Source organism: Diplotaxodon limnothrissa, linkage group LG10 (genome assembly GCF_057381915.1).
Source record: "Diplotaxodon limnothrissa isolate DT_005_m linkage group LG10, D_limnothrissa_male_GT1.1, whole genome shotgun sequence".
NCBI classification, from domain to species: domain Eukaryota; kingdom Metazoa; phylum Chordata; class Actinopteri; order Cichliformes; family Cichlidae; genus Diplotaxodon; species Diplotaxodon limnothrissa.
In genome coordinates this window covers 35,571,130-35,584,014 of record NC_140605.1, presented here as the reverse complement: position 1 = coordinate 35,584,014, position 12,885 = coordinate 35,571,130, and the positions used below count along the sequence as shown (strand labels likewise).

At 47.2% G+C, this 12,885-nt stretch overlaps 1 protein-coding gene across 1 annotated transcript; it reads right to left on the bottom strand.

The window, feature by feature from the left end:
• Positions 1-2,069: 2,069 nt before the first annotated feature.
• dub (duboraya) lies at positions 2,070-9,345 on the bottom strand. Its single transcript, XM_085364190.1, has 7 exons — positions 9,296-9,345; positions 5,980-6,069; positions 5,665-5,733; positions 3,560-3,628; positions 3,213-3,452; positions 2,681-3,109; positions 2,070-2,586 (listed from the first exon to the last, which is right to left on the bottom strand). The coding sequence occupies exons 1-7, from the start codon at positions 9,299-9,301 to the stop codon at positions 2,563-2,565; spliced, it is 927 nt and encodes a 308-aa protein (XP_085220316.1). The 5' UTR covers positions 9,302-9,345; the 3' UTR covers positions 2,070-2,562.
• Between the last annotated feature and the right edge of the window lie 3,540 nt (positions 9,346-12,885).

Sequence of the window (12,885 nt, the reverse complement as noted above, 5' to 3'; positions counted from 1 at the left end):
AAGTAAGTTACCCATGGCCGTTTCCTTAATTATTCCACCCAACGCCTGAAACCACGGCCCGAGCATCAGCGGCCTCAAGCAGAGACGCACGGCGCTCTAATCAGATCATCCAGGCAGCGGCTCGACCTGCCGGCAGGTTAAATCAGAGCTGAGACGTCCTGTTGGTCACACTTTCATCAAACAAGAAAAATAAACACAAAATGTCGTTTCTGGTCACTTTGACCTGATCAGTGAGTTTCTCCTTAAACTCACGGATGTCATTTTTGTTTAGTCTCTTTATTATTGTTGAATCGTGACCTCTGACCTTAGCTCAGACATGTGAAGCCTGCAGGTCTTCTTCTGGGTTCTTCTCTGAAGAGTAATTTTGGTCAGCCGGTCACTCCTGGGAAGGTTCACCCACTGTGGGTTTTCTCCCACTGTGGATCACTGGAGTCAGACTGATGATGTCACTGACTCTGGTGCTTCTTTACAGCAGGAAGTGTCTGAGATCTTTGGCCTGCTTCACGTTGTCACACTGTTTCACATCACTGAAGGCTCAGATGTGAAGATTAAATCTGGCCCGAGTCTTACTGAGGTTGGTCAGGACGCCATGTTCATCATCTCATCGTACCTGATGTGATTTCATGATGTCTCTAAATTTTGAGAGGATTTTTTTTTTCTTGTGTTTTGACCTTGGAAGTTTTTACCTGCTGCTGAATGAGCGTACGAAGTTCCATTAGTTTGTCATTATTATCAGGAAGTCCTAAAAACTCCCTGAAAATCCTTCAGTTAATCCAAAATGCTGCAGCAAGAGTCCTGACAGGGACTAGAAAGAGAGCAGATTTCTCCTGTTTTGGCTTCCTGTTAAATCCAGAATTCAAAATCCTGCTCCTCACATACAAGGTCTTAAATAATCAGGCCCCATCTTATCTTAATGACCTTGTAGTACCATATCACCCTATTAGAGCACTTCGCTCTCGCTCTGCAGGCCTACTTGTTGTTCCTAGAGTATTTAAAAGTAGAATGGGAGGCAGAGCCTTCAGTTTTCAGGCCCCTCTTCTGTGGAACCAGCTTCCAGTTTGGATTCAGGAGACAGACACTATCTCTACTTTCAAGATCAGGCTTCAAACTTTCCTTTTTGCTAAAGCATATAGTTAGGGCTGGACCAGGTGACCCTGAATCCTCCCTTAGTTATGCTGCAATAGATGTAGGCTGCCGGGGATTCCCATGATGCATTGAGTTTTTCTTCGTCACTCACTATGTGTTAACAGACCTCTCTGCATTGAATCATATCTGTTATTAACCTCTGTCTCTCTTCCACAGCATGTCTTTATCCTGTCTTCCTTCTCTCACCCCAATTGGTTGCAGCAGATGGCCCCGCCCCTCCCTGAGCCTGGTTCTGCCGGAGGTTTCTTCCTGTTAAAAGGGAGTTTTTCCTTCCCACTGTTTCCTCCTCACACGTTGTGTACCATTGTAATAGATTAACCTATTGGTTATCGGGCGATCGTGGCTCAAGAGTTGAGAGTTCGCCTTGTAATCGGAAGGTTGCCGGTTCGAGCCCCAGCTCCGACAGTCTCGGTCGTTGTGTCCTTGGGCAAGACACTTCACCCGTTGCCTACTGGTGGTGGTCAGAGGGCCCGGTGGCGCCAGTGTCCGGCAGCCTCGCCTCTGTCAGTGCGCCCCAGGGTGGCTGTGGCTACGATGTAGCTGCCATCACCAGTGTGTGAATGGGTGGATGACTGGATATGTAAAGTGCTTTGGGGTCCTTAGGGACGAGTAAAGCGCTATATAAATACAGGCCATTTACCATATTGTTAATTTGGAGACTACGATGAGTCTTTATTTGTAAAGATAAAACTTTTTAAAATACAGTTAAAAGTCTCAAATTTCTACTCTGTGCTTCACCAGAGCTCAGTGGGCCAGACTTGTACAGCTGACATCCACCTTCATGTGTTTAACGCCCCTGATAAGTTTGCATTATCAGGGGCGTGTCCTGTTTGACTGACAGGTAGCTTCGTCATCGCGCTGCAGCTGTGACACGGAAAAATCAGAAGTCATTAGCAACTCTTTATTTCTTTGAGCACTGCCAGATAAAATAAAACAGAGCAGATCATCATTATGGTAGCAAAAGTATTTTAATTTCATCATCAGAAGCACTTTGTGACGTCACCGCCTCCTCAGGCTGCGTGTCGCCATCCAATCAAAACCTCGGAGGTTCCCAGAAATCAGTCAAACCTAACGAGGCTTCGAGGGTTCCCTCACAGCTGTGGCTTTAAACACAGACACAAACCATTTATCATCATCATGGTAGGCAGCACACAGTAAGAACAGACAGCTCACAGTATATATGGCTAAACAGGAAGAATGCAGTGTTGTGGTGTGGAAAGGCGTTGAGTGGAAACGAACAAGCTCGGCTGGACCTTCGCACGATTGGCCGAGCGTCTTCGCTCATTCGCAGATGGCGGGCGGCGCCTCAGAGTTTCTAAATATTCGCCTCCTGAGCGTCTGCAGGCCTCTTCAGTCAGGTGTAGCTGATACGGGGTTTCTCTCCCAGCACTCCAGGGGCTCGTCGACGCGTGGTCCTCATCGGGCTGAGCTTGTTGCTTCCTGCGGGGGAAACGTTGCAGTTTTTCAGTACATGTACACAAAGTACACAGAGTACTGCACTGATGTCACTCTGGAAGGAGAACAGGTACTTCACCTCGCTCTGTTCTTCTTCTTTGCCGTCTGTCAGTGTAGCGTCTTCGGTCGGGTCCTGTTTCTGCGTCTCTGGCGACCTCGGCTCCTCCTCCTTCTTCTCTGATGATGATGGTGCCTCCTCCTCCTCTTCTTCTGCAGACCCTTTCTCTCCCTCCTGCACATCACCGTCGCCGCTCTTTGGCTCTTCCTCTTCGTGAGTTTGGTTTTTCTCAGCAGCTGTTGGGGCGTCTGTTTGATCCTCCTTCTTGAACACGTCACCCTCACTGCCCTGCTCGCCGTCCTGCTTGCCGCCTGCTGCAGTTTTGTCAGCGGGGTCAGTTGTGGAGCTCACCTGTGTGTCTGATGCATCTTTGGCCTCCACCTCTCCACTGCTGGATGTCCTGTGGCGGCGTGATGGCGGACGGCGGCGGATGGAGTGGCGAGCTCTGCCCTGGAGGAGAACCAAAGGGTGATCAACTGAGTGTTTAGGCTGGCCGGCGCAGGTATTTACAGGTCACTGAATGCATCACATGAACGCCTTGGAGGGGTCTCACCTTGTTGATGCTCTGCAGGACCGATCCCTCCGCCACAGTGGCAGGTTCCTCAAAAGAGGCGGGGCCTTCCGTTTCAGTTACAGGAGAGGTGACTGGGCTGGTGGGGGTTGCTGAGGACGAGGTGGTTACTGAGGTAGCAGGTGGGGCGGAGCCAGGGGAGGGCAGGGGGAAGTTGAGAGGCAGCATCCTGATGCCAGGGCTCTTCATAGGAGGACCCGTGGGCGAGAGCACGAGTTCAGCCTGCAAAGTGATGTCAGAGCGATGTCAGAACGATGTCAGAGTGATGTCAGAGTGATGTCGGTGCATGTTTACACCAGCAGGGGGCAGCAGAAACCTGCTGGACTCACCTGGATTTTCTCAATTAGACCAGAGTTCCTCTTGACTTTGACAGGTGACGTCGGGGCACCTGCAGGAGGCTGACACACACACACACACACACACACACACACACACACACACACACACACACACACACAGGTGCGTTTATTTCGTAGATCTTCATGTAAATGTGGAGACCAGACGAGGAGCTCCTCGGGAACGTGACCTCAGCTCTCGATTGTCATGTTTAATTTTTGTGCCTTTTTTCCGTCACCACACCAGAAGAACGTGAAACTGTATAAAACTAAAGTGTTCAGTCACAGTTCGTGGATTTTCTTTGACAATATATCCCATCATGCTCTTGAGTTACCTCTGAAGGGTGCGTGGACTCGAGCAACGACGATTATTGGCTCAAACTTAAATATTACAAACAGTGCAACTAAATTGCAGATATAAAGGCCCAGTTTACAACAACAGACACCTCGAGGTGCTGATTGTTGTAGGAAAGAGACTCTGACGATCAGAGCAAGCACTTGGCAACAGTGGGAAGGAAAAAGTGCCATTTAACAAGAAGAAATGTCCTGCAGAACCAGCATCAGGATCTGTGTCTACTTCCTGTTTGTATCGAGAGTGACGAACTGGGCGGCTGCGGTGAAGAGAGGATGCTCCACCTACCTATCTGTGGTCATGAGTCAGTGACAGGGAACACAGCGGTGTTTCCCCCACAGGTCGCAGGGCTCAGCCTCGGAGAAGCTGCGACTCCTTGGAATGAAAATGAGCCGGATGAGGTGGTCTGGACACCCAGTCCGGCGTAGTCTGTGTTTAATATGGCTTTTGTGTTGTTAACATGTTTAATGTTTTGTATTTTCTTCTATTTAATCTCAAAAAGCTCCTAAAACAGTCAGTGATCACTGTTGACCTCCCTCGGCTTTTTTTACCACTAATCATTTATTTAAGCTCAGTTTTTAAAACCTTAGGATGTAACTACAGCCCAGCCCATGCAGCAGTATATGAATGACTAACCTCGTATTGTGGATGGATTATCTCAGTTGTTCTCCTGGCTGAAGTTTGGTCCTTTTACAGCATCCTGCCATGCGATTACATTTGTTCCTGACCACCGAGAACACTCACGTTAACTTTTATCGAGTGGAAAAAAAGTTAGCTTGTTTATATTATGCTAACATAGCTGTGTCGCTAGCGGTCACGTAGCACATCATTATATACCAGCTAGCCCAACTTCAGTAACCCTACAAACGTCACTGCTGTTTAGTTTTCTGTCTTCATTTATGCTGGAAGTGATAACAGAGCTGTACGTTTTAATTTGTTTCCAAAACCCCGCAGTCAGGACATGCTATATTGTATTTAGATAGAAGCTAGCGAGCTAACTTCCTGCTAACTTCTAACTCCGTTAAATGTCATAAATTCCGTTTTCATGGATGCCTGGATGTTAAACTCAATTGTTACACCTGGTAGAGCAGAACGCTGATCATTTTATTAAAGATGAAAGACTTTAGACAGTTTTTCAACTCTCAGTAATGCCACAGTGATCGTTTGATATATGGACCTGCAGCGGAGTTTAGGCCCAGACACAGCTAGTGACGTCAGACTTAATGACCTGATCGGCTGTGATTCAGGTCTATGCTGACCAAACCACGGAGAGGACGGAGCACGGCACGAAAGTTGCCATTGACGGTGGTTATCAGTGAAGATGTTTGAGGCGTTTTTGTCTTTTTCTGCTTCCTTTGCAGAAGCGCTTCACACTTCCTGAGCCTGGTTCTGCCGCAGGTTTCTTCCTGTTACAGGACAGCTTTTCCTTCTCACTGTCGCCATGTGCTGCTCTGAGGCGGCGGCCTGAATGGTGGAGTTTCTCTGTTTTATTGTGATTTAAGACTAAATAAAATAAAAAATCTGTTGTATTGAACTAAATAGTTTTGTCATTTTTTCTGAGTCATAAATCAGTAATTTCATCATTTTTAACTGTTTCCTGCCATTTGTGTTGTTTTTGTGTTTGTGTAGTCTTTGTTTTAACTGAACCTTCACACATCAGTGCCCCACCAGACCATCGGCTGGCTTTGAACATGTTTCAGGCGTCTTCATAGTTTTGTCATGTTCCCTAATCTCATCTCTGTCTCACCTCCTGCTCGCCTCCCTGGGGTTTGGACAGCTGTAGAGTGCGTGGCGGTCGCCGTCTGACCGGCTTCTCCTGGTAAACGACAAAAACAGCAGTTAAAAAAAAGACCATTACTCCCAGTATGGACACCTGTCCTAAAAGGTTGCCAGTTTGATTCCCTGAATCAGTCAGATCCTATCACCATGTGTGAGTCTGATATGAGTTACTGATTCTTCCCGAGTCCATAAATCTGACTGTTAGCAGATGATAGCAGGTCTGCACTGGACGTGTCTACGTCCTGGTTTGTGTAGCGTACGTGCTGGCTGTTGTCACACTCACCTGTTCATTCCCGGCGGGGCTTTGTGGCGGAGCCGCACCTTTGAACCTCCTGGCGAGTTCAGCCACGGAGCGCTGCGACGTAGCCTGCTCCTGAGGACGGAGAGGAGAGACCAGGTGAGCAAGCAGGTGAAGGCGGTGATGATATCAGTAACGATAGACACGAGCGATGTGTCTGCAGCAGATTTCATCGTGTTAAAGATTTTTAGGATTGGAGTTTGTCTCTGTGTGACGCTTCGTCCACTCTGAGGTCATCACGCCCGGATCTTTCCTGTGCGCGCTGCAGCAGGACGGACGGTAAGAACATCTGTCCTACCTGCAGCTTTCAAATGGTGAACTGACAGGTGTTGAGGTAAAGTCAACGCGTCACTGCTCATTGATGAGCCGTCCAATCACGAGTCTGTAATCTGAGGAAGGTGTAACTTGGTATCCTGATCATTTTGGTTCATTTATTCCTGAGAATAAAAAGTGAGGAACTGGAGTCGGCTTTAGACCCCGCCCCCACAGAGGCATACGTAAAGTAGTGCAAACATGATTTGTGGGAGCAGTGGAGTCCGTGTGGCAGCGTGTCAGCAGCGTAACCGTGTTAGGATGGAGGCGTGTCAGCTCGTTCGCTCAGAGCTGTTTCTTCTCCAACAGATGAGACCGAAGTGGAGATGTTTGTTCATATGTAGCACGTTTCTACTCTGTCTGAACACACCTTTATTTCTCTACGTGAGCTCTGTCTATCACATGGATGCACGTGGAGCAGCTTGGGGTTAGTATGTTGCCAGCATGCAGACTGGGATCAAACCACCAACCTCCTGAGTACCAGTTGACACGCTCTACCACCTGAGCTACAGCCACGTCCATGAAGCCCAAACCAAACACCTCAGACGAGCTGTCAGCCGATGGTCTGAGTGAACTCCTCCGTATGAGTCCAATCTGTCCCACAGCTGAAGCTGGGACCAGATCCAAACTTCAACAGAACGACTGAAAAAGAACGGAGCTGCTGCAGAGCTCAGAGAGCCGTGCATGAATGAATGCTGCAAGCCTTAAAGTGGGCGTGGTTTCTTGGTCACATGGCCCTAAACTTTATTTATGAGCTATGTTTTCAGTTTTAAAGTCACGCTGTCGTCAAACCCTCGTGTTTTGCTGGATAATGTTACTTTGAGACTTTGAGTTGCAGAGATTCAGTTGATGGTTTCGTGTTCCTGCATTAGAGAACGCGCCCACGGTTCTTCAGCTCAGAGGAATGTTAAAAGCTTTAAAAATAAATACACGCCGACATGTGAACAACAAGAAAACACCCACTCTTCACGGACGACGCGTTGATCCTGGCGGTGTTCCATTTGACTGACAGCAACCAACAAAAACACAGCCCTCAAACAGGGAGATGGGACTGCCCGTCCTCACAGAGCTGAAACACACATGGGTCCCCACAAAGGCAGGTATTCAGGGACACACCAACACAGCTGTTGACGTGTGGTTGATCCGGGCTGAAGGCCTCACATTGCTGACATTCAACAGATAATGAAATCACATCGCCTCAAGGACACACACACACACACACACACACACATATGCCCTCTCAGAGTCGTGTGCATTGTTTCCATGGTGTGTGTTTGACCCATAAACTGAAGTTAGAAAGTGATGAAAAAAGCAAAACAGCCGTTAAACCACTTCCTCTTTGCTGTTGTGTGTGTGTGTGTGTGTGTCTGAGTGTGTGTGTCTGAGTGTGTGAGTGTGTGTGTCTGTGTGTGTGTGTGTGTGTGTGTACAGCTATGGGGCCCATTGGCAGTTATTGAACCTTCAGGGCTTCGATGGTCTTCTGACTTCATGCAGAGTCCCAGACGTCCTTGAAGATGAAGGTTTTACATCTTCTGCCAAAACTCTGAGGACTCTTTTCATCGTCCACTCACTGTGACGTCACCACAGGTGTCCTCAACGGTAGTTTCTTGGTGGCTCCCATGTTTTATTCTTTCGCAGCAGGAAGTGACCATATTTGGAAAAGAAGGTGGAGTCCTAAGTTATCGGAGGATTAAGTCACTTTTTGAAGCGGGCGTTAGAGGAGCTGCAGCGTATGTCACTGACTTTGTGGCTCAACGAGTGTTTTACATGTTTCCATACAAACAAAACGTGATTTGACCGTTGTATTCTCGCCTGATCACTTATGTTATTGATTCTTTTGATCACAATAGAAGAACCACGTGTACAGTTTGGAGGATTAGTTCTTGCTCAGGGAATGACTCTGTAATCCAGCCGGGGTGGAGGCAGCACATAGGATGTGAACTGCAGCGTGCACCGTCACCTTTAGTGTCAGTGGTTACAAACAAATGCTTTGCACCACCAGCCAACATCCAGCTCCACCTCGAGAGCTCTCAGACGTAGAAGTACCAAAAACTGCAGTTCCCCAAACATCCAGCGGGACTCCAGTAATCCTCAGCTCGACAGCATTTAAAGCCTTTCTATTTCTCCCTTTCATAATATCATATTTAAATTTCAGTAAGACTTAAAGCTTGCTTTGTCAGGGGCGTGGCCTCTTTGACTGACAGGTGGATGGAGACACAGGCGGCTGTAGCTGCTAGCTGTCTGCTAGCTTCACCTCAGCTAACTGGACTCTGAATCAGACCTCTATTTGGGCTGTTGGGCGTTTTTAATGATGTCATGGGACCAATAACATGGCTGCTGGGAGGTCACTGTACTAACAGAGCGTACAACAAGCCTGAGCTCCTCGCCACCCTCTCATCTGAATATGGCCACTCCCTGCCCAGAACAACAACAACATGATGGCGGCTAAAATGCTTTCATACACAACATGCAGCTGCACTGGGACCATGTGCAGGTGAAGGTGCTCTGAGCACAGAGTCAGTAATCCAGCCCTGATGTCAGGAAGGCCTACGTGACTCTCCACATCCTGTGAGGACAGAGCAGACTACGGTTCGTTGTTAACTGATAACTATTTTTAAAGCAGAGATAAGTTCTGGGCCTTCGTGGAATCGTACGAGCTGCAGTTTGCACACGCTCAGTGCACGCCACCTCACCGAACCTGCAGGGTTGTCACTGCGTCAGTAAAGCCAGAATGAGCAGAAATATGTGGACGCCACACTGGCCGCCTGCTCAGAGTCATGGCGAAATTGCAGCAGTTCCTTTTAAAATGTTCACTCTGCAGTGTGCTCGACTTTGATCTGAACTCCACTGTGATGCAGCAGAACACACACACACACACACACACACACACACACACACACACACACACACACACACACACACACACACACACACACACACACACGTGTAAACCCAGCAGCAGCTGAAAGCAAAGTTTGAGAAGTTTTACCTCCATCCTGCTCGTCGTCTCTCAGCCGCCTCGCTTGTGTCGAGTATGTGTGAAAGAGAGAGAGAGCCAGCCTGCAGGTTAAATATAGAAGCAGAGTCATTTCAGAGCGAGAGAGCGAGAGAGAGAGAGCTCATGTTCTGTCACATGGTCATCACCTCGCTCTGTTTCTGATCGTCCTGCAGCTTCATGTCCATCAATTAAACCTGGTTTAATTCAGCTCATGCTCATTAACCTGACGTCTCTGAGCTCGGTCTGCACGATCGTCACATTTAAACCCGTGAAACCGCTGAGCGCTCAGAAGTGGAAGGAAGACTTTTGCTCGCAAACACTGTTCTCAGTTAGAGTCATTTTGTTTACAAATGAAGAACTTAAATCTTTCACAACAGAGTCGCTACGAAACACGGTTATCTGATCACATCAGCTCCGACTGCTTCCTGCACCCACTGTGTTCCAATTATTTCCTCTGTGAACATTACACAGCTGCAGCTTGATGGCTAAACCGTCTTTAAGCATTAATTACTGTTTGCAGTTTTGTCATCATTAACACTTTCTTCAACACTTTCTTTTTGTGGATTTTTTAAAAATAAAATCTGACTACAGAGATGAAGCTTTTAAAAATGCATTCCTCCTGATCGCCAGCAGGGGGCGACTGCTCTGGTTGATGGGAAAATGAGCGTTCTGCTCAGTGAACTCTCTCCGGATCACTTTATGGTCTCGCTCTCTGGCTTCAGGTCTGATGCTCCCTTTGGAGATTACGGTCCTATCAGAGTCACAGAGGAGCAGGAAGTGGAAACATTGGGTTCAAGTGGTTCTGCCTTATGATTGGCAGATAGAAAAAGGCACCAAAAAAACAGACAGTTAGCAGCTACAGCTGCCTGCATCGCCATGCACCTTTAATACAAAAAGGCCACGCCCCTAATAATGCAAACTTTACCTTTACAGTGTGTTTTCACCATTATATGGATTATAAACTGGCCCGTGAGGACCCGGAGAAACATTCGGGGTTCTTCTCTATCTGTTGAAGGCTGTTTACCTCAGCTGTCAATGCTGCGTGATGGCTGGAGTTAATGTATGTTGAACCGTTGGAAAGTACTGCTGTTAGCTAATCTTACCATCTTTTAGCTGCTGTTAGCTGCTGTTAGCTGCAATTGGTTTCTGTTAGTCAAAGCTGCACTAACATTTTGGGATGCTTAGCTCAGACTGCATCAGTTTGATGGACAATATAATTACACACTAATCTGGGAGTATAAAATGTTTGTTCTATTAAACAGGCTTAAAAATTGACTGAATTTGTAACAGAATCTAAACAGTTGTTATGAAGGAGGAAATTATCTACGGACACCAAACCAGTTTCTGTATCCGGCTGTAAACATGATTATTTCTTTAAAGGTTGAACATGGCAGGCAGCTCTCGCCTCTGTACAGGATGCTGATTGGATGTTGCTGAGCAGGTTGATTAGCAGGTACCTGAGTCTGTGTGGTGCCTTCGTTCAGTCTGTGGAGCTGCTCGACCAAATGTGCTCACCTCAGGCAGCTAAAAGTCGAACTGTGGGGTCAAAGTGCAGGTGCTGGACTCAAGAGATCAGAGTGAGGTCACCAAACGTTTTGTTTACGGCTCACATTTCTGCTCTCGAGCTAAGGTTTTGTTTAGGTTTTTTTTTTTATTCACTGTTTACAATAATTTCAGCCTTTAAGAAAAGAAACACCAATAATAATGTTCCATCTCTGACTGATATTTATTCATATTTTTAGCATGTTTGTGTCAGTTTGTCGACCACAGCCTGTATTTTTGTGTAAACAGAGGAAGCTGCAGGACGTCTCCTCGGCTCTGAGAGGAAGTTGGGTCACTCGAGCAGATATTTCTTCTCTCATTTCTCCTTTTTTGTTTCAGCAGTGCTGCCTGAGCTCTTTGCATCACAAGAGAAACCCACGCCTGTGGTGAAGCTGAGGGTGGAGCAGAGAGGAAGATGCTCTGACAGGATTTTTTTCAAAGAGGACTCGTTTCCTCCTGCAGCCGCCATCCAGGCATATGAAACCGTGTTTTCATGTTCAGGACGAACAACAAAGGCCTCAACATCACACTTACTACAGTGTTGTTTTCACTGCATGTCACCGTATCTTCAGACCAATCAGCTTTGGCGGTTTGAGCACTGAGACACAGGACGTGGTTGGAGGGGAGGGGTGAAGCAGACAGGAAGAAGTTTTATGAAGGAGGAGACCTTATAAGGTGAAAGAGACGCTTGCGGAAATGTGACCAAAGAGAAGTTACTCAACCTCAAAACCTCCGTCGTTACAACAGAAAGCGCAGACGTTTCAAATCCAACCCCCGAGAACACGAGGCGTTCACTGACCTGCGGCCTCCTGGTCTGCATCCGATGCACTGATGAAGAACTCGAGGTCCTCCTCAGTGAATACATGTCTGTGCAGCACTCTGGTGATCAGACTAAAGGTTAGCGAGCGCCGCGCTGTGGTAAACACAGTAAACCTGGGGTCAGTGGTGTGGATATGCTGGGAGCCCTCTGCCACACTTTTACAAACCCTCGGTAATGAAAAGAATGAATAATGAAACAGCAGAGCGTCATGACGGAGGAGGACTTCTTCTTTTAGGACGTCAAAGACGTCTTAGCTCTCTAGAACCTCCCTGAAGAAGACACCCTCTTCCTCCCACACCGCCTTCTCACCATCGACACATACACCTCTCTGCATTGAATCATTATCATCCTCCTCAGCGTCCTGTCTTCCTCCCCTCACCCCACCCGGCAGAGGGCCTTCCCTCCCTGAGCCTGGTTCTGCTGGAGTTTTCCCCTCCTACTGTCGCCCAGCGCTTAATCGTGGGACATCATCTGATTGTTTGGGTTTTCTCTGTGTTCTTGTGGAGTCTTTACCTCACAATACAAAGCGTGCGAGGTGATGAGAACTGACGAGTTGTTGGTGATGACAGCTTCAAGGCACTTCCTGTATGGAGAAACTAGTCACAGGCTTTGCTCCTATGAACGCACTGATGTTTTGGACCCTTTCTGTATCATCCTAGGTGTTGTCATGGTAACAGCTGGACGACCAATCATACAGTCTGCCAGCACAAATAAACCAAAGATTCCTGTTTCCATCTTTAATGTTAAACATTTGACTTCCATTGGGCAGAGCGTCATTTCAAGCTGCTTTCCTATTGGCTGGTTGTTAAAGGCGGTCATGCTGCCATCTTTAATCAGAACACCAACATGTCTGGCATCATTGAAGGTGGAACCTTGACCTGTGAAAACTTTCTCCCTCCAAAATCATCCGGTGGCCATTTGATGCATTTAGGAAACACCTGTAAATCATAGCCTTTGGAAAGTCTAATGCTTCTGTACAGGCTGTGCTCTGTGCTGCCCCCTGCTGGTTAAACACTCGCCTGTCCCTCAGATCAGTGAACTGATAAGATAAGATAAGATAACCTTTATTAGTCCCACACGTGGGAAATTTGTTTTGTCACAGCAGGAAGTGGACAGTGCAAAAGTTATGAGGCAAAAATTATAAATGGATTAATAGATTATTAAAGGTGTTTGCACTCATTTTCATGTTCTTCCACAACAATGAGAAAAAATGAAATAA

What these genes read in the sequence shown, in the direction of transcription:
- dub (XM_085364190.1), bottom strand. An exon ending in CCCAGGGAGGCGAGCAGGAG is followed by an intron (nt 3,629 to 5,664) that starts GTGAGACAGAGA and finishes TGTGTGTGTCAG; the next exon opens with CCTCCTGCAGGTGCCCCGAC. An exon ending in GTCTAATTGAGAAAATCCAG is followed by an intron (nt 3,453 to 3,559) that starts GTGAGTCCAGCA and finishes ATCACTTTGCAG; the next exon opens with GCTGAACTCGTGCTCTCGCC.